Source organism: Ovis canadensis, chromosome 25 (genome assembly GCF_042477335.2).
Source record: "Ovis canadensis isolate MfBH-ARS-UI-01 breed Bighorn chromosome 25, ARS-UI_OviCan_v2, whole genome shotgun sequence".
NCBI lineage: Eukaryota > Metazoa > Chordata > Mammalia > Artiodactyla > Bovidae > Ovis > Ovis canadensis.
The window spans coordinates 46,013,001-46,039,721 of NC_091269.1; the positions used below are offsets into that span (position 1 = coordinate 46,013,001).

The window sequence follows — 26,721 nt, forward strand, 5'->3', positions numbered from 1 at the left end:
AGAGATTTTAACATTTCAGTCTTACTAAGAGCAACTAGACAAAAAAATCAGGACATATAAGATCTGAACACTATCAACCCACTTTGACCTGACATTTTTGTAACGTTACATTCAAAAGAATGCACATTCTTTTCCCATGTATATGAAACATTCATTAAAAAAAAAAAACTGACCAAATTCTGGGTCATAAAACAAGTTCTCAGCCCATTTTAATGAACTGAAATTTTATACAGTGTGTATTCTGACCACAATAGAATTAAATTAGAAATAAAAAACAAGAGTATATCTAGAAAAATAAAATATTTGGAAACGAAAAACAACCTATCTTGTGCAGGAGACACAAGGGGCTCAGGTCTGATCTCTGGGTTGGGAAGATCCCCTGGACTAGGAAATGGCACCCTATCCAATATTCTTGCCTGGAAAATTCCATGGGCAGAGGAGTCTGGAGGGCTACCGCCCATGGGGCCGCAAAGAGTAGGACACAAATGAGCAATCAAGCACAAAGGTTTATTAGGATGAGAAAGTAATAATCAAAAAAATTTGATAAATTAAACTTTATTAAAAAGAAGAATTTCCACTACTCAAAAGACCTCATGAAAAAGTGAACAGGTAAGCCGAGACTAGGAAACTATTCACAAAATATATATATCTGATATAGGATTTATATTAGACCACAACAAGAACTTCCACAATTCAATAAGACAAGCAACTTATAAAAACGGGCAAAAGATCTGAACAGACACTTCACCAGAGAAGGTATCTGAATGATGAGAACACAAAAAGCTGCTCAATAGCAGAGGTCATCAGGGAAGTACAAATTAAAAATACAACGAGACACTTTAATGTATATTCCAGAATCACAAAAATAAAAGATACATTGTGGAAAAGTGTCTGAAAGTTGTTTTTTTTTTTAAATAAAATAAATACTCACCTTTCTCTGTACTCAGCAATATACTCCTAGGTATTTATCCAAGAAAAATGACAATATGTATCCTCAAAAAGATTAACACAAGAGTGTTCATAGTGGCTTGATTCAAGATAGCCAATAACTGGCAACAGCTAAGGTGCCCAACAGAAGAAAGGATAAACAAATTTTGGAATAGTCACACAATAGATTACTATTCATAAAAAAGGAACAAAACAAACTATTGTATGCGTAACCACGTGGGTGGATCTCAAAAACAGGCTGAGAGAAACTGAGTGTTCATGGTACAATTCTGTTTGTATGAAGTTCTAGAACAAACAAAATTAATCTACGGTGGAAAAATATACAGAATTAAGGTTGCCTCTTGATAACTAGGGGCAGAAATTAACTGCAAAAGGGCACAAGGGAACTGTAAACAACTATTGAACTATTCACGCTGAAGTACTTAGGAGTGACGTACACTTATATCTCTAACGAACCATCAAAAAAAATGAGGAACTAATAAACAGAAGGATGAATATATGCACAGATATCAGAGAAATATAGCAAAATGTTAACTGAGCTGGACATATGGATGTTCTCTGAATAATTAAACTACTGTGTATGTTTGAAGTTTTTCATAATATTGGGAAAAACTGCTTGCAATTGCTCTGCTCGCTCCCATTGCCTGTACAAACTGGAACTGAAGTTGTATGAAGTAAGCCAGTGGAGGTGCTATTCTCAGACTCATGATTTTATCTTTAAAGAAAAACACAAAAACTAACTTGAAAAAGAAACCAAACTATTCCTTCCTAACAAAGAATGAATTAAAATGAACAGCAACTTTAGCTTCACATTTTGTATGTCATGACTCTGGCTCTGATAAGAGAACTTCCAAATTCCACGCATTCGTCCTCAGCTTAGATGCGTTTCTAAGACTAATCATTTAAAGATGGGCATCTGCCTTGACTATAGTGTTTAGCTCAAGAAAATGTATTTGTTGAACTTGGCCTCTCGGGGTGAGATGCAAGGCCCATTCAATGTCAACAAAACAAAGCAAATCAAAAACAATGTCAAGAAAAATTCACGTATTTCTGTTAAGGAGGGGTAGTCACCTAATGGATTACAGATTCACTGTTTATAGCTTCAAAAAAACACTTTTGGGTTTCATTACCTTTATCAAGAGATGCCCCAGCCATATGGTAAAAGCTCAATGCAGTGTCTACATCATTAATATTCTTTAGGAAAGTAAAGAAGTTCTCCACTTCCTGAAATGTCAGCCCCTGAAAGAAGAAAAACAGTAAGGTAAGGCAGGAACCTGTGCAAAAAGCAGCATAAAATGCAGAAGACTAGGCAGTTACTCATGCCTATAAATCAGAAGTTTATGCTATGTCTGGAACAGAGACTCAACAAATTACTCAAGAAATGTCAAATTTACAAACAACAGGGGAACAAAACGTTGGAATTTTACCCTAAGAAAGGCATGCTAGCTAATTGCTTTCCCTTCATATGTAAAATCTGACATGAAGCTGTTTAGTGATGGGTGGATATCTTTAATCAAAATATTTCTAACTATATCCTCCAATTAGCCACAGTATCTGTTGTGACACTCTCTAAATGAGCTGTAGCCACTTGATTTGTTATACATCTTAACAAGTAAGACCCATTAGGACTTTCATTTTAATAATCTACTCAATAGGGCAGTCAAGCTTTTTTGAGGCTTAAGCTAATTAAAGAATCATCAAAGTCAGTGATATACATGGGAATAGTTTCAGGATTTACCAGAACCCAAGCAACTGGGAAAGTTGTTCATTATACCAATTTAAAAGCTACTAACGAAGCAATGAAGCAATTGGCCATGTAACTTTAATTTGATGAAATTTCTGTGAATGAGGAAATTCTTTTCAAAAGCTAGTCAAAGATTTGCTGATCTTTAATTCTACCTTTTATGATGGCTCAAGAGAGTAGTTGGATAAAGAGAGATTAGAGGAAGGAAGATCTGTCCTACTTGCCTGCTTCCCATTTCTCACACATCATGCTGGGATGGAAATGAATACAATTTCAAAGAAGTGAGTAACACTGGAAAGACACTGAGGTTCATGCATTTTAATGAAGCATAAGGTCCTTAATGGACTGCAGATGTTGACAGGCTTCTAACCAGTACTGCTCCTCTTCCGATTTCCATTTCCCCAAACCACAGAGCCTGGGCTTCCCAGGTGGCACAGTGGTAAAGAATCCACTTGTCAGGAGACGTAGGAGACATGGGTTCTATCCCTGGGTTGGGAAGATCCCCTGGAGTAGGAAAAGGCAACCCGCCCTAGTATTCTTGCCTGGAAAATTCCTTGGGCAGAGGAGCCAGGTGGGCTACAGTCCATGGAGTTGCACAGAGTTGGACATGACTAAGCATGCACGCAAACTACAGAGCCTAGGAATTTATATCTGTAACTCAGTAAAAAGGAAAACTTAATATAGACTACAGTATACCAGGAAACTGGCCAATGATATCTTTATCAATCTAACTAAGAGCTAAAATACTGTATGATTATGTCATATAATCTTCTTAGTTTTCCCCCTTCAGTTCAGTTCAGTCGCTCAGTCGTGTTCAACTCCTTGTGACAACATGGACAGCAGCACGCCAGGCCTCCTTGTCCATCACCAACTCCCAGAGCTTGCTCAAACTTGAGTCCAAAGAGTTGGTGATGCCATCCAACCATCTCATCATCTGTCATCCCCTTCTCCTCCTGCCTTCAATATTTCCCAGCATCAGGGTCTTTACTAAGAAGTCAGTTTTTCACATCAGGTGCCCAAAGTATTGGAGCTTCAGCTTCAGCATCAGTTCTTCCAATGAGCACCCGGGACTGATTTCCTTAAGGACGGACTGGTTGGATCTCCTTGCAGTCCAGCAGACTCTCAAGAGTCTTCTCCAACACCACAGTTCAAAAGCATCAATTCTTTGGCACTCGGCTTTCTTTTATGGTCCAACTCTCACATCCATACACGACTACTGGAAAAACCACAGCTTTGACTAGACAGATGTTTGTTGGCAAAGTAATGTCTCTGCTGTCTAGGTCATAGCTTTTCTTCCAAGGAGCAAGCCTTTTAATTTCATGGCTGCAGTCACCTCTTTTGGGGCCCAAGAAAATAGTCTCACTGTTTCCACTGCTTCCCTATCTATTTGCCATGAAGTAATGGGACCAGATGCCATGATCTTAGTTTTTTGAATGCTAAGTTTTAAGCCAGTTTTTTCACTCTTCTCTTTCACTTTCATCAAGAGGCTCTTTAGTTCCTTTTCGCTTTCTGCCATAAGAGTGGTGTCATCTGCATATCTGAGGTTATTGATATTTCTGCTGACGATCTTGATTCCAGTTTGTGCTTCATCCAGCCTGGCATTTTGCATGATGCCACAAGGTGACAATATACAGCTTTGATGTACTCCTTTCCCAATATGGAACCAGTCCATTGTTTCATGTCTGGTTCTAACTGTTGCTTCTTGACCTGCATACAGATTTTTCAGGAGGCAGGTAAGGTGGTCTGGTATTTCTATTTTTTTTAAAGAATTTTCCAGTTTGTTGTGATCCACATAGTCAAAGGCTTTGGCAGTCAGTGAAGCAGAAGTAGATGTTTTTCTGGAACTTTCTTGCTTTTTCTATGATCCAGCAAATGTTGGCAATTTGATCTCTGGTTCCTCTGCCTTTTCTAAAACCAGCTTGAACATCTTAAGTTCTTGGTTCATATACTGTTGAAGCCTAGCATGGAGAATTTTGAGCATTATTTTGCTAGCATGTGAAATGAGTGTAATTGTGCAGTAGTTTGAACATTCTTTGGCACAGCCTTTCTTTGGGATTGGAATGTAAACTGACCTTTTCCAGTCCTGTGGCCACTTCTGCGTTTTCCAAATTTGCTGGCATATTGAATGTAGCACTTTAAAGCATCATCTTTTAGGATCTGAAATAGCTCAGTTGGGATTCATCATCTCCACTAGCTTTGTTTTTAGTGATGCTTCTAAGGCCCACTTGACTTTGCACTCCAGGATGTCTGGTTCTATGTGAGTGATCACACCATCATGGTTATCTGAGTCATGAAGATCTTTTTTGTATAGTTCTTCTGTGTATTCTTGCCACCTCTTCTTAATATTTTCAGCTTCTGTTAGGTCCATACTGTTTCTGTCCTTTACTGTGCCCATCTTTGCAAGAAATATTCCCTTGGTTTTTCCCCTTAGAATCACAGAATTTAAAAAAAACTATGGAATATAAGGATCAAATAGAAAGGTGTGTAAAACAAACATACAAATGAACAAACTCTGTAAAACGAAATTTTACACCCATAAAAACTCAATTCAGGTCAAGAAGCAGATTAGTCAGCATCCCAGGAGCCTCCCTCTCCTTCCCCAACAATGGCCCTTTACAGTCATGAGCCTCTTCTCCGTGATAAAAACCATTCTGAATTTTAGGAGATTCATTTCCTTGCCTTTCATAAAAAGTAGCTTTTCTATCTATTTATGCATCCTTTAACATATGTTTAAGGAGTTTAAGTATATCTACTTTTGAATTTTATAGATGGAACCATGCAGTATGTATTCTATTATATATGGTTTCCGGCTTTAAAATATACATATATATTTGGCCACACCACGTGGCATGTAGGATCCCAGTTCCCTGAGCAGGATTGAACCTGCATCCCCTGCACTAGAAGCACGGAGGCAAGCAATGGACTGCCAGGGAAGTCTCTGGCTTCTGTCTTTAACATTTTTTAATATTTTTGTGTATGTCTGTAGTTTATTCACTTTTATTGCTGTAAGTATTCCACTGCGTGACTATTCTATTTGGGCTATTTCCAGTTTTTGGAAATTATGAACAGTGGTCCATCTTATTTAAAAATTCATTCAAACATTTATGGAGCACCTAGTGTGTACCAAGTTCCATAACTTTTGGTGGTGAACTGGAAGGCCTATATTAAATAATTTCCTCTCAACTTGAAGTCATTCTCATGGTCTTGACTTAGAGCACCCAGAGGTAGAGTTCATTCCTTGTAAAAATGCTACAATATGCTAACTAATGTAAGCACTAGGCTATAACATAATACGAGGAGAATTCCACTGGATCAGAAACACAGGTTTTACATCATCTACTTATGAATGGATACACTAATACCATCTTCTCTTTCCATCAGAAGACATTAATGGAAGAGTATTCAGTCTTTAAAAGGAAAAAAGTTCTGATACATGCTACAAAGACAAACTCTGAACACACTATGTCAAGGGAAATAATACAAATTACAAAAAATACAAAGGACAAATACTGTATGATTCCACTTATATGAATTACCTAGAGTAGTTAAATTCCTAGAGACAGGAAGTAGAATGGTGGTTTCCAGGAGTGGGGAGGGGGATAATGAGGAATTATTGTTTAATGGTATGGAGTTTCAGTTTGGGAAGATGAAAAAGTTCTGGAGATGAATGATGGTTTTGGTTGCACAGCAGTATGAATGTACTTAGTACTATTTAACCATTTAAAAATGGTTAAAATGGTAAATTTTGTTCTATATTTTTAATGGTAAATTAAAAAAAAGACATGCTAAAGCTTTTCTCCTTTTTAAATTTTACATATGGATTTCCACAGGGTAGGGGAGCATTGGTGTCTGAGTTTATGAAAGGATTTTTAAGGCTAAAAGGTTAACATAAATTCCTAAAACTGAAAGGGCAACCTCTAATGTGTGTTAGTTAATTTACTGTGAAACTAAAGATGACAGTGCTTACATTGAGAATTATTAGAGGACAGAAAAATCTAAATTGAGTGATTATTCATTTGATGACAGAAAAACAGTGGAATATAAATCATATTAAGCCATTATTAAGTAAAAATATGCAACATTTTTCCTTTTACTACATAAATATAATTAAAATTTTTATCGAGCACTTACTAACCACTTAGCACTCTACTAGGAACAGTGAGAAAAATAAAGTTGCTTTGGATATGGGTCTTGGTCTTATAGAGCTTAAAATTTTGATAGGCCTCCTTAAAGAAAAGGTGATGCTATTCACAAAATTATTACTTCTTAGTAACTATCTCAGTAAAAAGTCCAAAGATTTATTAGAATAAAGCTAGAATAAGAGTGCAACATGAAGTTTGTGGATAGAAAGTGCAAAGACAGGCTTTTTGAAAGTTGAGTTGCTCGGACTTAGAAGGCTATAGCTTAAGTACAATCTTTTGTTGGGTGACTTGAACTGCGGATATAGTAGCCAAAAGGAAATACCCTTCTCTTAGGCTTGGCATCAAATGGATTTTTTAAAATATATACTATGGGGAAATAGAAGAAGCAGGAGTTACTTTATTCTGTGACCAGATTTTCAATAAACCAACTGAAAGAACTTACATGACTGGACTAAAAAAATATATATAAAATTAATAGTACTTTGAGACTCTAAATAGAAGTATTTCTTTATATTGTTTTAAAATGAATTTAACATTAGAGAAGTTGTTAAACAAACAAACAGAATTGTCTTTCAAAACTAAAAGCAATTGATAAAATGTTCAGGAAAAAACCAGAAAATCTTTATGACCTTGGATAAGGCAGAATTCTTAGATATGACACCAAAAACACAATCCATAAACAGAAAAAATTTTGATATATTAGATTTTATTAAGGTTAAAAATTTTGTGCTTAAAAATACTGAGAAAACAGACAAATCACAGACTGGGAAAAATATTTTAAAATCATATATCTGCTAAAGCATTTATATCCAGAATTATATAAAGAACTCTTTTTTTAAAATTACAACATCATGATTTATTAAAGCACAGCATTCTGTACAACAAAGGGCCTTAACAGTTGTCTATTCTCAGTCAAACTTCTCTATAAGTTAGTTTCTCTTAATAAAAAACATGTTATACTTTAAATTAGTAATTTAACTGATGCGGAAGTTACCATAATACCTATTTTAACATTGAACAAATCTAACCTCCTATTGGACATTAATGTAAAATCCTGACATAGAATTTGATTTAAAACTTCTCAAGATAAATTCATTAAAGCAGGTTCCCTGTGAAAATATGTAAGAATGAAAGCTAGCATAATAGCAGGTGCAGTCTTTACATTTTATTAACCATAGAAGATACTTTTATAAAGAGTCTAATAGAGACATTAACTGTGCAAAAGCTGATGAGATTTACAGTCTTAAATATAAGCACCAACACAGAAAGGATATTGTGTCAGTTCAGTTCAGTTCAGTTCAGTCGCTGTCGTGTCTGACTCTTTGCGACCCCATGAATCGCAGCACGCCAGGCCTCCCCGTCCATCACCAACTCCCGGAGTTCACCCAAACTCATGTCCATTGAGTTGGTGATGCCATCCAGCCATCTCATCCTCTGTCGTCCCCTTCTCCTCCCGCCCCTAATCCCTCCCAGCATCAGAGTCTTTTCCAATGAGTCAACTCTTTGAATGAGGTGGCCAAAGTATTGGAGTTTCAGCTTTAGCATCAGTCCTTCCAATGAACACTCAGGACTGATTTCCTTTAGAATGGACTGGTTGCATCTCCTTGCAGTCCAAGGGACTCTCAAGAGTCTTCTCCAACACCACAGTTCAAAAGCATCAATTCTTCGACGCTCAGCTTTCTTCACAGTCCAACTTTCACATCCATACATGACCACTGGGAAAACCATAGCCTTGACTAGATGGACCTTTGTTGGCAAAGTAATGTCTCTGCTTTTGAATATGCCATTTAGGTTGGTCATAATTTTCCTTCTAAGGAGTAAGCGTCTTTTAATTTCATGGTTGCAATCACCATCTGCAGTGATTTTGGAGCCCAAAAAAATAAAGTCTGTTTCCACTGTTTCCCCATCTATTTCCCATGAAGTGATGGGACCAGATACCATGATCTTAGTTTTCTGAATGTTGAGCTTTAAGCCAGCTTTTTCACTCTCCTCTTTCAATTTCATCAAGAGGCTTTTTATTTCCTCTTCACTTTCTGCCATAAGGGTGGTGTCATCTGCATATCTAAAAGTCCATTAATTCTACACTTAAGAGGATCATTTCTTTATGTAAGGATAATCTCATTTATGAATTACACACGATATATAGTTTATGATCCATCTACACTATGCTTGTAACTGCATGCTGCTGCTGCTGCTGCTAAGTCACTTGAGTCGTGTCCGACTCTGTGCGACCCCATGGACTGCAGCCTACCAGGCTCCTCCATCCATGGGATTTTCCAGGCAAGAGTACCTGAGTGGGTTGCCATTGCCTTCTCCTCAGAATTATATAAAGAACTCTTACAACTCAATAATGAGATAATAATAACCCAATTAAAGAAAAGATCTAAACAGACATCTTCCAAACAAGATATATGAATGGCTAAAGAGTACATGAAACAATGCTTCAGACCATCATTCATTAGAGAAATGCAAACTAAAATCACAATGAGATATCAGTACATATCTATTAGGATGACTAATCAAAAAGACAGATAATAACAACTTTTAGTGAGGATATGGAGAAAATGAATTCATGCATTGCTGTGGAATGTAACTTTGGAAAACAGTATGGCAAACTTCTTAAAAAGGACGTTTCACAAAATTTTACTATATGACCCAGCTAGCCACTCCTAGGAATCTCCTTAAGAGATATAAAAACATAGATGCACATCCAAGATTTGTATGTAAATGTTTCTACCAGCTTCAATTTGGAAACAGTTCAAATGTTCATCAACTGGTGATGGCAGAAACAAGATATAAATATCTATACAGTGGAATATTATTTACTATTCAGTAATAAAAAGTTAGAAACTATTAGTATATAGTTTATACTGAATAGTAAACAGTGTTTCTGAATAGTAAATAGTATTCCATTGTATGGATAGTAAACAGTCTTCCATTGCATAGTAAAGCTGGGACATTACTTTGCCAACAAACGTCCGTCTAGTCAAAGCTGTGACGTTTCCAGTAGTCATGTATAGATGTGAGAGTTGGACCATAAAGAAGGCTGAGTGCCGAAGAATTGATGCTTTTGAACTATGATGTTGGAGAAGACTCTTTAGAGTCCCATGGATTGCAAGGAGGTCAAACCAGTCAATCCTAAATCCTGAATATTTACTGGACGGACTGATACTGAAGCTGAAGCTCCAATACTTCGGCCACCTGATGCAAAGAGCTGACTCAATGGAAAAGACCCTGATGCTGGGGAAGACTGAAAGCAGGAGAAGGGGATGATGGAGGAAAAGATGGTTGGATGGCATCACCAACTCAATGGAGATGAGTTTGGGGAGATGGTGAAGGACAGGGAAACCTGGTGTACTGCAGCTCATAGGGTCGCAAAGAGTTGGACATGGCCGAAGAATTGATGCTTTTGAACTGTGGTATTGGAGAAGACTCTTGGGAGTCCCTTGGACTACAAGGAGATCCAACCAGTCCATTCTGAAGGAGATCAACCCTGGGATTTCTTTGGAGGGAATGATGCTGAAGCTGAAACTCCAGTACTTTGGCCACCTCATGAGAAGAGTTGACTCATTGGAAAAGACTCTGATGCTGGGAGGGATCGGGGGCGGGAGGAGAAGGGGACGACAGAGGATGAGATGGCTGGATGGCATCACTGACTCGATGCGTGAGTCTGAGTGAACTCCGGTAGTTGGTGATGGACAGGGAGGCCTGGCATGCTGCGATTCATGGGGTCGCAAAGAGTCGGACACGACTGAACGACTGAACTGAACTGAACTGAGTGACTGAACAACAATTCCACTGGATGGACAGTAAATAGTATTCTATTGTATGTATGAATAAAACATTCTATTGTATGTATGAATAAAAACATAAGTAAAAGAAGCCAGACACAAGACTTCAGTATTATATGAATGCATTTATATGAAATTTCCAGAAAAGGCAAGTCTATAGAAACAAAAGGAAGATTTATGGTTGTGTGAGACTAGGGTGGAAATGGGTATTAACTATAAACTAGCATGAGGGCTCTTTTTTCGGGTGATGGAAATCTTCTAAAACTAGATATTGCAGTAATGACTGCAAATTTACTAAATTTGCTAAAAATCATTGATGGGTGTCACTTTACAAAAAATCATTCATGGATGAATTGTACACTTAATTTACATATGCTGCTAAGTCACTTCAGTCGTGTCCGACTCTGTGCAACCCCATAGACGGCAGCCCACCAGGCTCCCCCATCCCTGGGATTCTCCAGGCAAGAACAGTGGGTTGCCATTTCCTTCTCCAATGCATGAAAGTGAAAAGAAAGTGAAGTCACTCAGTTGTGTCTGACTCCTAGTGACCCCATGGACTGCAGCCAACCAGGCTCCTCCGTCCATGGGATTTTCCAGGCAAGAGTACTGGAGTGGGTTGCCATTGCCAATTACACCTCAATAAAACTTAGGGCAGTTATAGTAGAATGAGAAGAGAAGGAAGGAAAATTTGGCTTCCTCTGGAGTCAGCTGTAAATTTAGTATCTCATATTGAGAGGTCATGGGTGGTATAGACACACTGTAATGATGATTCTCTTGTGTTGTCTTTTAACTGGTCATAGTAAATCCATCTGCCAATAATCAACCCAACTGCCTGAGTTCCCTCTATGGCCCATTAAAAAAAAGGAACAGTCTCCTTCCTTCTTTCTTATACACTATGCTTCTCACCAATCTATTATCTGCTCAATTTTTCTGCAAATTTTAAAATTTAGTTTTAAAAAACATTTACATTATTTTTATACTAGGTAATATATGTTGTACAGTACAAAGTAATTCTTTCTCTACCCTTGTCATCTAGTCTCCCACCCTCCATGTGGTCACTGTCAACAAGCGGGTACTCTTTCAGAGGTGTTACTGTGCTTGTCTTGCTTCAACAAAGCATCGTCCCATTGCAAAGCCCAGAGGTTTCTTCAACTGGTTGCTGCCTGGCAGTAGGGGGAAGTTACACCATTTCTACTAGTTACATTTCTTTAAGAATCTAAATGTCCTGAAACATCACTTTTCTTTCTATGTTCCTTCCTACTGTTGACAAAATATCAGTGACACCCAGTGTCAATTGGAAACCCCCAAACTTCTTAGCGTAGTATACAAGGTCTTCTACAACCTGGTTTCATAATTTACCTTTCTAGCTATCTCACTAAGAGATAGGCTACAGTCTAGTAACATTGTTTTTCTTGTTTACTCCAAACTCTTCTGCTTATTCAAATCATAGAGAACAGTGACAATAAACAGATTCATTAGTAGGGTGATTATGGACTCTGGAATGAGACAGCCTGGCTTTGAATCCTAATGCCACCTCTGAAGATACTGTGTGTTCTCAGACAAATAACGAAGGTTCAGAAAAAGCATTTTTCATCTCAAAAATGGGGATCCTACCCACCGAGCAGGACATGATAATTAGGGAGAAGACAAATAAATGTCTTGTACATAAAAAGTACTCAGTAAACCACTAGACCATTCAGGTATGACCTAAATCAAATCCCTTACGATTATACAGTGGAAGCGAGAAATAGATTAAGGAATTAGATCTGATGTACAGAGTGCCAGATGAACTATGGACGGAAGTTTGTGACACTGTACAGGAGACAGGAAGCAAGACCAACCTCATGGAAAAGAAATGCAAAAAAGCAAAATGGCTGTCTGAGGAGGCCTTACAAATATCTGTGAAAAGAAGAGAAGCAAAAAGCAAAGATATACCCATTTGAATGCAGAGTTTCAGAGAATAGCAAGGAGAAACAAGAAAGCCTTCCTCAGTGATCAGTGTGAAAAAACAGGAAAATAATAGAATGGGAAAGACTAGACATCTCTTCAAGAAAATCAGAAATACTAAGGGAACATTTCATGCAAAGATGGGCGCAATAAAAGACAGAAATGGTACAGACCTAATAGAAGCAGAAGACATTAAGAAGAGGTGGCAAGAATACACAGAAGAACTGTACAAAAAAGATCTTCATGAACCAGATAATCACGATGGTGTGATCACTCACCTAGAGCCAGACATCTTGGAATGTGAAGTCAAGTGGGCCTTAGAAAGCATCACTACAAACAAAGCTAATGTAGGTGCTGGAATTCCAGTTGAGCTATTTCAAATCCTGAAAGATGATGCTGTGAAAGTGCTGCACTCAATATGCCAGCAAATTTGGAAAAATCAGCAGTGGCCACAGGACTGGAAAAGATCAGTTTTCATTCCAATCCTAAAGAAAGGTAATGCCAAAGAATGCTTAAACTACCCCACAATTGTACTCATCTCACACGTTAGCAAAGTAGTGCTCAAAATTCTCCAAGCCAGGCTTCAGCAATACATGAACCGTGAACTTCCAGATGTTCAAGGTGGTTTTAGAAAAGGAAGAGGAACCAGAGATCAAATTGCCAACGTCTGCTGGATCATTGAAAAAGCAAGAGAGTTTTAGAAAAACATCTATTTCTGCCTTATTGACTATGCCAAAGCCTTTGACTGTGTGGATCACAATAAACTGTGGAAAATTCTGAAAGAAATGAGAATAACAGACCACCTGACCTGCCTCTTGAGAAATCTGTATGCAGGTCAGGAAGCAACAGTTAGAACTGGACATGGAACAACAGACTGGTTTCAAATAAGAAAAGGAGTACATCAAGGCTGTATACTGTCACCCTGCTTATTTAACTTTTATGCAGAGTACATCATGAGAAATGCTGCGCCAGATAAAGCACAAGCTGGAATCAAAGTTGTTGGGAGAAATATCAATAACCTCAGATATACAGATGACACTACCCTTATGGCAGAAAGTGAAGAAGAACTAAAGAACTTTCTTGATGAAAGTGAAAGAAGAGAGTGAAAAAGTTGGCTTAAAGCTCAACATTCAGAAAACTAAGATCATGACATCTGGTCCCATCACTTCATGGCAAATAGATGGGGAAACAGTGGAAACAGTGGCTGACCTTAATTTTTTGGGCTCCAAAATCACTGCAGATGGTAACTGTAGCCATGAAATTAAAAGACGCTTACTCCTTGGAAGGAAAGTTATGACCAACCTAGAGAGCATATTAAAAAGCAGACATTACTTTGTCAACAAAGGTCTGCCTAGTCAAGGCTATGGTTTTTCCATTAATCATGTATGGATGTGAGAGTTCAACTATAAAGAAAGCTGAGTGCCAAAGAATTGCTTTTGAACTATGGTGTTGGAGAGACTCTTGACAGTCCCTTGGACTGCAAGGAGATCCAACCAGTCTATCCTAAAGGAAATCAGTCCTGCGTGTTCATTGGAAGGACTGATGTTGAAGCTGAAACTCCAATACTTTGGCCACCTGATTCGAAGAGCTGACTTATCTGAAAAGACCCCGATGCTGGGAAAGACTGAGGGCAGGCAGAGAAGGGGATGACAGTGAATGAGATGGTTGGATGGCATCACCGACTCAATGGACTTGAGTTTGGCTGGACTCCGGGAGCTGGTGATGGAAAGGGAGGCCTGCCGTGCTGCAGTCCATGGGGTCGCAGAGCTGGACACGACTGAGTGACTAAACTGAACCTAACTGGAACAATAGGTCAAAGTCCAGAATAAGCTGTCAGGCTCATTCTAAAAACTAGTAGTAATGAATTTACTCAGTTATGCTCTGAAATATATTCTCTTCTCTGGTATGTATAGGGTCTTGAGGGATAGGAAACAGGGAAAAGGCTGGCCACATCTTGAATGCTATACTACATAGTGGTTTCGGTGGACACCCAATAATTGGGGTTGCTGCTGTAGCTGCTAAGTCTCTTCAGTCGTGTCCGACTCTGTGCAACCCCATAGATGGCAGCCCACCAGGCTCCCTCGTCCCTGGGATTCTCCAGGCAAGAACACTGGAGTGGGTTGCCATTTCCCTCTCCAATGCAGGAAAGTGGAAAGTGAAAGTGAAGTCGCTCAGTTGTGTCCAACCCTCAGTGACCCCATGGACTGTAGCCCACCAGGCTCCTCTGTCCATGGGATTTTCCAGGCAAGAGTACTGGAGTGGGGTGCCATTGCCTTCTCCGAGTTTCTCAAAGGTTCTGGGATCAATGTTTCTAGAATCTGACATGTTATGAAGACCACAATGTGGGTTCAACTCTCAAGTATCTGAGAGAACATGTGAACAGAAGAGACCACATGAATATTATCCACAGAAAACAAGAAAAGTAAATAACCTAATAGGTTTATTATGTCTTTATGAGGGTACATACTATACATTCATCAATGCATCTGATAAACAACTGCCTGTGAGACATCATACAGAGGATGGCAAAGATGAGCAGGACAGTGCTTTTAAGAGGCTCAAAGTTGAGTGAGTTGTATTATAATTATTTATTATGTCTTCCTCCACTATGAGAACAGACAGCTGGTTTTGCTCATTCTTATATTCCCAGTATTTAGAAGAGTGCCTGGCACATGGGTGCTCAATAAATTGATATGAAATTAGATAGTTCTTTGCATAGATATATGTTTTATTAGACTATTACAGACTACATATTTCTTGAGGATAGGCTATGGCTTTATCTTTTATCCTACAGTACCTGGTTTTGAATATAGCAATCTCTGCCACTGAACTGTAACTTTCAATTCATTCTTGAGTGGATTTGCTAAATTATTAAAGCTTGTGGCGTCTGCACTCTTAACCATAGAGAATCAACACTGTGAACTACACCTATGAAGTCTCAGGAAAGTCTCTTTCCTTTAATGAGGAGAAGATGGTAATTTGAAGGATGGAAAATTTAAAAAAATTTTAAGTTGAGTCACATTTGACCTAGAAGAAAAATTCACAGAAAAAAAAGACAGTGAAGGGAATGGGGAAACTCTGATAGAGGTTAGGGACTAATCTTGAAAACAAAGCCAAAACAAAACATGTTTTCCATAAAACAAAAAAAGAAAGAAAGAAAAGAAAAATCTGCCTTTGTTAAATAAGAAACATGGTGGTTACTCAGCATGAACAGAGTCATTTTTCCGGGCATGGCAGGCTCCCCAATTCCTCCAGCTATTACTCAGGGACAGAACTAGAGACACTGATGAAGCAGACTTTTCCAGCCCAGTGGCTGGCAAGCTTCACTGCACATTAGAATCACCTGGGGAGACTTTTAAGCACTACTGATGCCTGGACCCATCCACTGAGCTTCTGATTTAGTTGATTTGAAGAGGGTCTCAACAACCACATTTCTGAAAAGTTCCCCAAGTGAGTCTACTGGAAAACCAGGTCCAGAGGACTGCGTTAGAGGAAGAGTATGGTTAGGAAAAACGGAATTTTGTTAGAGAAGGGACAAGATCTGTAATAGGAAGCCTCAGATTTTAGTCCAGATTGTGGGCAGATCATTAATTTCTCTTCTTCTCTGTCTCTATAATCTCAAAGGCAAAATGAGATCTAGCAAAGCTGTTACAAACACACACACAAAAAATGGCTGTGAAGCACTGCATGGTCACTAATATGCAAATATTTATTTAATACCACCACTAGGACCTTCAATCTTTTAGTTCTGGTTTGAAATTTTGTACAGAACCCCACACAGAAAGTGACTAACATGTGCCAAATGAAAACTTACATTTTCATGTTAACAAATCCAGAGTGGAATAAAGGAAGCAATTAGGAAGCAGATAGTCACTCCCCTATAATGGGAAATGGTCCCAGAGAGATGGACTGGTAACCTTAGGAGGAAAAGCCCTTCATTGACTGTCATTTTAGTTAATTGCTATGTTCACAAATTATTTAACCAACACGAGAGTACAATCAATCTCCATCTCCTTGCTAAAGCAGGCTAGAAATTCTGGGCCAGAAATAATTTAGCACCCCACATTTTTATCACCTGACAAAGTTTGTCTTTTCACTTCAGGGCTTTTTTGCAAGGTCTTTGGGTCCTAAATTAACTCCTGCCAAAGCTAGAATACTTTTATTTCTTCAAGGGAGATGTCTCCAACACCCAATTTATTGCTTTAAAATATAAATTCATATCAAAACATGAATTAACCTATCATGATAGATAATGTTGTTTAGTTGCCAAGTGGTGTCTGACTGTTTTGCAACCCCATGGGCTGTAGCCCACAAGGATCCTCTGGTCCATGGGATTTTTCAGGCAAGAATACTAAAGTGGATTTCCATTTCCTTCTCCAGGGGATCTTTCTGACCCAGGGACAAAACCTGTGTCTCCTGCACTGGCAGGCTGATTCTTTACCACTGAGACACTTGGGGAGTGATAGAAAATTATTTTAAGGTCAAATCAATGCCAGGACCAAAACTTTAAAAATAAGTTTGGTCAGGGATCTCCCTGGTGGTTCAGTGGTTAGGATTCCATGCTTCCAATGCAGGGATGGGGGTGGGGTGTTGCAGGTTCGATCCCTGGTGGGGGTGTATGCTGTGTGGTGCAGGCAAAACATTAAAAAAGGGTCAGGTCAACAAAAAGGTGCATTCCCTACAAAATTCACCTAGATATTTGTGATCAACTTTCTGAAATTATAACTTCCAATAGATATGAGCTGTGTACTAGGCAATATAGGAGTTCTCTTTAGGAGAGAAGCATTGTCCTCTGTCACTTTCTGTTAAGGAGTCTTCCTTCATAGCTAAGAGAACAGCTTCAGACCGGCTGGACTGCTCAGAGAAGCTGACACTTTCTCTCAGAATCCAGCCTGCTCTCAGTTGCAGTCCACAGCCTGTTCAGAGGTCCTTTCAGCTTTTCAACACCCAAGGTACGGAGGAAAAACTCTAGCTGATAAGAACTGCTTTCCACCAACTCGGGGGTGATGCTATTCAAGCAAGATTTCCTGCACAAAGACTAACAAAACGGAAATAAGCCCAGGCAATTCTATTTCTTACTGAGTCTTTAGAGTTTAGAGCCTGCATAGAGGACAAGGGTCTCAGTTTACGAGGCCAGTTAAGTGATCTATCCAACGTCCACAGAAACTTCTGAGGCAGGACTTGAAGTCAAGTCTTCTAGCTCCGTGTCTACTGTATCACCCTACCTTAGCAATCCCTCATGGAACATGTTTAATGTTAGGTCAACTTTCCAGGCATGGCTAAGTGGTAATTGTTGTCATGTGGAAAGGGTATTGGGCTGAAAATGAGATCTGGGGTCTAGCCCTTGCATTGCTGTGTGTGTTTGTGTATGTGTGTCTCTCTGTGTGTGTACATGATCTTTAAAAGATCTAGCCTCTTTACTAGTTTTTGGTTCAGTTTGTTCATCCCACTGCCTAGAAAACCCCAGACACTGACTCAGTTCTACCATCTGCTTCTTCCTGTACCAGGTACAGCTCTGAAGGCTCTCACAGAGCAGTGTTGACTAGTGTCACCACAAACCCATGGTCCCAATCTCAATGCTGCTCAAAAAAGACCCACTCATCTCCTCCTGAAATCTCTAATCATCACAGTCTCAGCCTTTTGCTTCTATGCTTGCTCCTTTCCAAACTATTCTTCATAAAGCATCCAGAGTTGTCTCTTTAAACATACACACAACCATGCTATTTCCCTGCTCACAACTCTTTAATAGCTTCTCATTGCACTGTGAATAAAACCCAAACTCATTCCACGCCTACAAGGTCTTGCAGGTTCTTGCCCTCATCTTCCTCTCCGATCTCATCTCAGGCCATGCTCCTCTTTGTTAGTATTCATCAACCACAATAATCCCCGTTTAGCTCCCTACACATGCCAGATTTCATCTTTCCTGCTTGTTATGGACTGAATATTTGTGCCCTCTCACCCCTGAAACTTAATACACTGAAGCCTTAACCCCCACTGTGGCTGTATTAGGAGATGGGGCCTCTAAAACAATAATTAAGGTTAAATGAGGTCACAATGCTGGGGCCCCAATCAGATAGGATTAGTGTCCTTATAAGAAGACACGTTACAGAGCATGTTCTCTCTCTATAAACACTAAGGAAAGGTAATGTGAAGACAGAGCAAGAAGGTGGCTGTCTACAGAAGAAAGCTTTCATGAGAAACCCAATTTGCTGACACATTGATAACGGACTTCTAACCTCCAGACCAGTGAGAAAACAAATTTCAGTTTTTTAAGCCACCCCGTCTATAGTATTTTGCTATAGGAGTCCAAGCAGAGTTAATATACTACTGCCTCAGAGTTTTAAACATATGCTATTTCCTTCTTTCCAGAACCTCCCTCTTCCTTCTTCCTTCCTTTTTTTCAACTTCCTCACTTTCTGTTTAATATGCCTTCCAATTGGACCACTGTAATAAAACAACTCTCCCAAAGGTCACCATTTCACCAAAACCAATGAGTATTTATCATTTTATTTTACTGGACCCTCTCTTTCCCATGGGACACTGTAGATCCCTTAGTTTTTGAACCCTCTTCTTCCCTGGCTTTGATTTCAATACTTTCTCTAGGTACTCCTCTAACCATTTCCTCAAGATTTCATTCTGGAACTGCTTAAATATTAGTGTTCCACTTTATCTTGCCCTTGGCTCATGGTTCTATAATATTCTTCTTGGATAACTTCATCAATTTTCATGATTTTAATTCTAATAGTGTGTTGATGATTCCCAAACCCAGCTCAGTCCTCTAAAATAGATTTGAATATTCAACTGCTGGTTAACCATCTCTACTTGGGTAGTCCACCGGCACCTTAAACTCAAGATATCTACAAGTGAACTCTATATCTCCCCATGGTGAACCAGTCTCTCTCTTTCAATTCACTATTTCAGTTCATGGTCACGTTGTGATCTGAACAAAAAAATCTAGGGTCATTCGAGGCTATTCCTTCTTCTTCAAAACTGCTTTTTTTTTTTTTTTCAAGTGCCAGAAATAAATTAGTCATAATTAGTCACTAGTTCACTCTCATTATGTTAGTACCTTTGCAGTAACAATATGCTCTCATGGTTTCCTCTAGGCAAAGATACCTACCTTTCCCTCTTTGAAGTGCTTCTTGAGCTGCTTCTGCATGGCAGTCAGCTTCTTGGACTGCACTCCACTGTAAGCCAGCAGCATGCCACCAAACTGCCTCTCAGTGATTCTCCCATCCACAGGGTCATGGCGTTCAAACTGGAAAGTGAACAGAAAGAGTGTTCACAGGGTCAAATGGGAACTATTTTGAAATGGGATGTGGAATGATCAACTGTTGGATTCTGAGAACACCTGGTGGCCGGGATCATATTTTGAACTACAATTCTCACTAAGATTTTAAAAAATTAGAAACAGAATATTTGAGTTTATATTCCAGATCTGCCGCTAAGTTACCCAACTACTCTAGGAGTCAATTTTCTCACCAATAAAACAGCTGCTATAACATCTCCTATATCTTCTAGATCAGGAACTTCCTTGTGAGAATAAAAACAATGCCAGAACTCCATTCAAATTCATTAGTAATATTATTAGTAATAAGTGCTCTCTGGATCATCCACATCTCTGTTACTCAGAGAAAACTTAAAAGTTAATTATTATAAATTTGATCAATTGCACATACCAGTTCCTTGATCTGTACTTAGTATTGTTATACAGACCTCTGAAGACTTTAAAGAAGAGCAATGTGTTTTCCAGTTTTCCCCCAAATGGTAATCAAATGTTAGAACATCAATAGAGCTTGAAAAAAAAATGTATAGAGCATATGATGCCTCAATTAGACATGCATACTTATCACAAAGCTACAAAAAATCATTAAGCATATTTAAATATGCAGATGGAAAGGCTAAGCACAAAAAACTTCAAGCTAATCTAAGTAATATCAGAAAACTAAGATTGTCATTTAAAAACAGAGAGAAGTTATCTCAATACCAGCTGCAGTGTTAATGATATATATAAATGCCTAAATAATAAAATGGTTAAAATGGGCCTAGAAACCAACTAGAAAGCAACATGATTTCAACACGGTAAAATTTCCCCATGGTTTTATTGGAAAATAACAGTTACAAAGAAACTTTCACATTCCTACATGATAGGGCAAAATCTTATTCTCCTAAGAGAGTTATATATAGACATAAGACACAGCTAAGTAAGATCAAGTCAACAAACATTTCCTGAATGTCTACTAGTTATCTAGTACTGTTAGTCACTGTAGGGTACAGGAAAGAAGATTCAGTTTCTGTCCTTAGGAACTTTACCATCTAGTAACAAGATAAGGTTTACATGTAAGATATAAAATAAGGAAGTATATAGTTAAGGGTGAGAGTCTCTCTCAGTTTTTATTTCCTTGCTTAGTTCAGTAAATTGATATACACTTTGTCTCCTCATTGGTCAGACTATGTCAGTAAGCAAGACACACTAATTACATTTGAACAACAGTAATCATTTGCTGTTAGTATACTATGAACCAGGTACTTCACTCATACAGTCTTTCATTTAATTGCTGTAACAATCCTATGGAGCAGATATTATCAGCTCCATTTTACAGTTGAGAAAACTGAGGTAGATGAAGTTAGAGCTGGGAGTCATATGTGGCTCTGTCTGGAACCACAGACTGTTATTTCAATAACATACTATTTCCTCCTTCTAAACACTAGTACATATTCATCCTATAGGATAGCAATATGTTGTTTTGGATAAACTTATAAAGCAAGGGTGCTTAGTCATATCTGAGTGAGAAGCAAAACTCTTTCCATAGAAATCAGCATCATCAATACTAAGCAAAAGCCTCGGTTTTAACTCAACCACTCAGTATTTCATGTTGGCCACACCATCACTTCCACAGAGCTGATTAACTTTCGACAATACCAAAAGTTTTCAGGACTTATAATTTAAGTTTGATTTATGATTCAATTAGCCACCCTGAAACAAAAATGGAGGACTGATAAAATTTTTTTAAATGAACATACTTTCTGCAATGTTTAAATCAGATTTTCAGTGACATGTGACACCCAGGCCAAACTGGGCTTCTTCAAGGCATGTGAAACAAAGCGGCCATTCCTGCTCTCCTAGGCTTCAACTATTTAGTGCATTCATTTTATCTTTATCTGGGAGATTTCACAGTTGTAGAGAAATCCCATACATTTGAATTAGAGGAGTTAAGTTTTATCCCCCAAGATAGATTCAAGGTTGCAATGTCTCTTTTTACAGTGCTGGCAGCAGCAGCAGTGTGCTCACGCTTATGAAAGCCTGCATTCATCTGCTCTCCACAGGGGTATAAACCTCACCTCTGCCACGTCTCAAAACAGTAAAAACAATTTCCAGTGGAGATCCCCAAGTAACAATTCCAGTGCTCAAATTAGCATTTTTACTAATGTTCTTTGAAAACACAGACTTGTCTTTTTCTATCATTATCATTATTGTTAATATTTTGATGTGGTTGGAACATGAAAGGGCGTGAAAGTGAAAGTGTCTGACTCTTTGCAACACCATGGACTGTTGCCTGCCAGGCTCCTCTTCCATGGAATTCTACAGGCCAGAAAACTGGAGTAGGTAGTTTTTCCCCTCTCCAGTGGATCTTCCCAACCCAGGGATCGAACCCAGGTGTCCCACACTGCAGGCAGATTCTGTACTGTCTGAGCCACCAGGGAAGCCTAAGAACTATAAAACTCAGATCCAAGCAGTATAGCCCACTTCAAAGTTCACTACCTTCTCTATAATGAGCAGCACTAAAGACCTACTAGGCCAGGGAGCTTCAAGGGTAGTTTCTCAAGGACCTGAATTAGGGCTACATTTTCCAGGGCAATAGCTTGACATCATGTGGCACCACATGAATATAATCCCCAAGGACATGAGAGGGTCTTTGGGGAAAGATAGATTATTACAAAATTATCACAGTGTAGAAAGCTTCTAATTATACATCTGGAAGCAATTCAAATGATTGGCTTGTATTTTATTTACCAGATATCGACAAAGCCTCTTAAGTTCCACTTTAGTAGGACAATTAAGAAATTCCATTCTATTTGATCCTGTGGCACAGAATACGTATGTTCTAGGGTACCACCCACAATTTTCACTGCTCCTTCAGACTGTATTAACAAAGCTACAGTAATAGAAATAGCATGGTACTGGCATGATACCAGACATAAAGATGAGTGGAACAAAAGAGCCCAGAAATAAACTCACACACCCTGGGGTTAACTAATATGACATGGGGATAAGAAAACACCATGGAGAAAAGGCTATTCTTTCAATAAGTGGTGCTGGGAAAACTGGAAAGACATAGAAAACAATGAGATTAGAACATTCCCTCCTATCATATATAAAACATTCCACATATAAAAACAAACTCAAGATGGTTTAAAGATCTAAACATAAAACTCCCAGAAAAAAACAGCTTGACATAAATTGTAGCAGTATTTTCTTGGATCAGTCTTCTAAGACAAGAAATAACATAAAAAGATAAACATAAAAAGAAATAACATTAAAATGAAATAAAAAAGAAATAAAAAAAATAAACAAATGGGACCCAATTAAACTTAAAAGTTTTTGCTCAGCAAAGGAACCATCGACAAAAAGACAACCTATGTGATGGAAGAAAATATTTGTAAATGATGAGAAGGGGTTAATATACAAAATATACAAAGAGCCTATACAAGTCAGTATCAAAAAAATCCAATCAGAAAATGGGCAGAAGACCTGAATAGACATTTTTCCAAAGAAGAAATACAGATGGCTAACACGCACATGAAAAGATACTCTATATCATTAATTATTAAAGAAATGTGTAAATCAAAACCACAATGAGGTATCACGTCACACCTGTCAGATTGTCTCTCATCAAAAAGTTTACAAATAAATGGTAGAGAAGGTATGGAGAAAAGGGAACTCTCTTCCTATACTGCTGGTGCAAATGTAAATTGGTGCAGGCTATTGAGGTCCTTTAATGGACCGGAACCTGGTGGTCCAGAGTCGAGATAAGAAAGTAAAGGAGAGAGAAAGAGGCCGATATTCCTTGGTTTATGCAGAAAGCTCCTGACATGGTGCTTGCGCTGTTCATGAAGGCACCTGGCGCCCTCTCAACGGGGTGAAGGCACAGAGTACCTTCTTGAGAGGGTCTCAGAAGCCTGGGCAGGAAAGTGAGCACAGCAGGCTTCTGCACTCCAGAGAAATAGCCTGAGAGAGAGAGAGAGATAGAGAGAGAGAGAGAGAGAGACACGGGGACCCAAGCTCTGATGGAGCAAAGCTGTTTTATTCAACATTGTGTGAGTATTTATACTATCTTACAAGGTAGTTATTTTCAGCAGAGATAAAATCAAAACTTACAAGTTATCAAGGAAACATGGGGTCATCCATATAAGAGAGAGAGGGTAGTAAATAATCAGTTTTACTCTATGGGTCATAAAAAGGAAGACGGTCGTAAATAGTTACTTATCACCGTATGTAAAAACTAACGAAGGAAATGCATGCATTCCCAAGCCCCCGGAATTAATAAGGGACAGAGGATTCATGACAGATCCAAAACAGCACACAGGAAGCCTCCTGTTAAATGCTTCCTGACAGCAGGTCACTACAGAAAACAGTGTGGAAGTTCATTAAAAAACTAAAAACAGAACCACTATATGACCCATCAATTCAGCTCCTAGGTATACCTATCTGAAAAAAATGAAAACACTAATTAAAAAGACACATGCACCCCAATGTTCATACCAGCACTATTTACAATAACCAAGACATGGAAGGAACTCAAGTGCCATCAACAGATGATGGAATTAAGAAGCTGCAGTATATATATAAACATATATATATATATGCAATGGGATACTACTCAGCCATAAAAAGAATGAAATACAGTCATTTACAGTAATATGGGTGAATCTAGAGAACATTATGTTTAGTGAAATAAGTCAGAGAAGGACAAATACTATTATCACTTACATGTGGAATCTAAAAATAATACAAATGAATGTATATATACAACAGACACAGACTCAAAGATACAGAAAGTAAACTTATGATTATCAAAGAGGAGATGAAAGGAGAGACAGACAAATTAGGGGTATGGGCCTAATAGACACAAACTACTATATACAAAATGTTAAGCAATAAGGATATATTGTAGAACATAAGAAATTATATCTATTATCTTATAGTAATCTATAATGGCGTATAATCTGCAAAAATACTGAATCACTATGCTGTACACCTGTAATGAACACAATATTGTAAACGGACTATACTTCAATAAAACAAACAAAGAAATTCTAATCTGTTGGATCCTGTGGCACAGAACATGTACGTTCAAGCACACTACCCACCATTTGCATGGCTTCCCTGAGTCTAGGAACAGAGCTGAACAGCCTAGCATTTTCTCTTCTGTGCCACTGCCACTTTCTCAAATGGATACAAGCTGTTGGCTTCCTGTTGTTCCCCAGGGGGCTGCAGGGCAGAGAAACAGGGGACGGAGAAGAGGAGCCAAAAAACTGTCTGCAAGATTTTCCATCGGTTTCTGACCACACTGTGCCTCTCACTCCCATCCTTGCCCCTTGTTGAGAGAAAGAACAGTTCTGTGGAAGGACAGATGGTATGTGTGTGTGTACACACACACACACACACACACACACACACACACATACACACATATATAGAGAGAGATGAAATGATTTAAGGAAGAAGGGAAGCTAGGAAGAAAACATGTACTATGAACAAAGGCCAAAATAAGATTAGAAAATTGTAAAAGAAAAAAGAAATCAGTATCTGCAAGTGGGTCTTGATTTATTAAAGCCTTTTGAGGTTAATATATTTCAACAAATATAAAATTATTCTCTATCACAAAATTACATTTCAGGAGACTCTGTCTACCCCTCAGAGTAAATCCTGCCCTTTTACAAGTATAGGCTTTTCCTAGCTTCTGAACTGTATAATTCAAGTAATGCATAGTAATCTCAAGCCACTGAGCTGAATACATCTATGTTTTTCCATCTGACAGTATTTGGATTTTGAGATGTGAATCATGTCACTGCTGCTACTACTAGGAGTCTCAGAGAAACTGTTTTGGAAAAATGATTTCAGGCCAAGTTCTCTACTGCAAACCACCCAGCGAACATGACATGTTTAAATATGAAATCTATGTTTCTACAACTGGTAAGTGACATTAGAGAGCCCCAGGTCAAATTACCTTATCTTAAGGTATGACTTTTCTTAATCTTTAAATATAAGATGCATCTTCATTGTCAGTAATTAATATGACTGTCTTCTGGCTAAGGAGGAAGGCCTATAATTTGAAGGTAACATGATTCAGTGCCCTGAGCAAGGGCCAAAACAATCCATTGGCATCTAGGGCCATGAGATTATAGACTACCAAATTTTTAACTTGCTAGACTCTTCTACTTCAAATCCAAGGATTCTTTCCATTTAAAAATGGTTTTAAAGAAAATTCATGCTGGTTAGCAAATCAAGTGACTAAAAGACATGAGAACCAATCACACAGTTAGATCAGAAAAAGATTAACTTTATAGTCTGATAGTCAAAGTTAAGAAAATAACAAGACTAATGCATGAACTTAATATAGGATAATAAAAATCAGGATGTATTTGACTAAAGGTGTTGAAGAAAAATATTTTAGATCTGGAACAAAGGAATTCAAGGTTTGATAAGTCCTGGTTTCATTCCATGCAAAGTAATATATTTAAATGACTAGGAATATAGATTTTAGAATCAGCTGCCTGGGTCTGAATTTCAGCTTGAACCCATACTTACTGCTGTGACTTACTTTCTCTAAGCATTTAACTTCTCACCAAAAAAAAAAAAAACGAGATAATATTCACAACCTCAAAGTGTTATAAGGATTAATTGGGATAATGTGTGCAGAGAAACTAGTACAGAGTTTGGTGCATAGTTTGAATTCCAATAAATGTAGCAATTAATATTCTTATCACCGTATCACTTCTCAGGAAAGTGCCTCAATTGATTATTCTCTTCTTTTTTTTAAAATATAAATTTATTTATTTTAATTGGAGGTTAGTTACTTTACAATATTGTATTGGTTTTGCCATACATCAACATGAATCCGCCACAGGATTATTCTCTTCTTAA

The 26,721-nt window shown here is 38.3% G+C and overlaps 1 protein-coding gene across 2 annotated transcripts in view; it reads right to left on the reverse strand.

Annotated features, from left to right (window-relative positions):
- The window catches only part of MICU1 (mitochondrial calcium uptake 1), a 238,321-nt gene that overhangs the window by 21,749 nt on the left and 189,851 nt on the right, over positions 1-26,721 (reverse strand). For both annotated transcript variants that reach the window (XM_069572031.1, XM_069572032.1), the window contains exons 9-10: positions 19,693-19,830; positions 2,079-2,187 (exon numbers count right to left, since the gene is read on the reverse strand). In XM_069572031.1, coding sequence (XP_069428132.1) covers positions 2,079-2,187; positions 19,693-19,830 — 247 coding nt within the window. The remainder of the gene's footprint in view (positions 1-2,078; positions 2,188-19,692; positions 19,831-26,721) is intronic.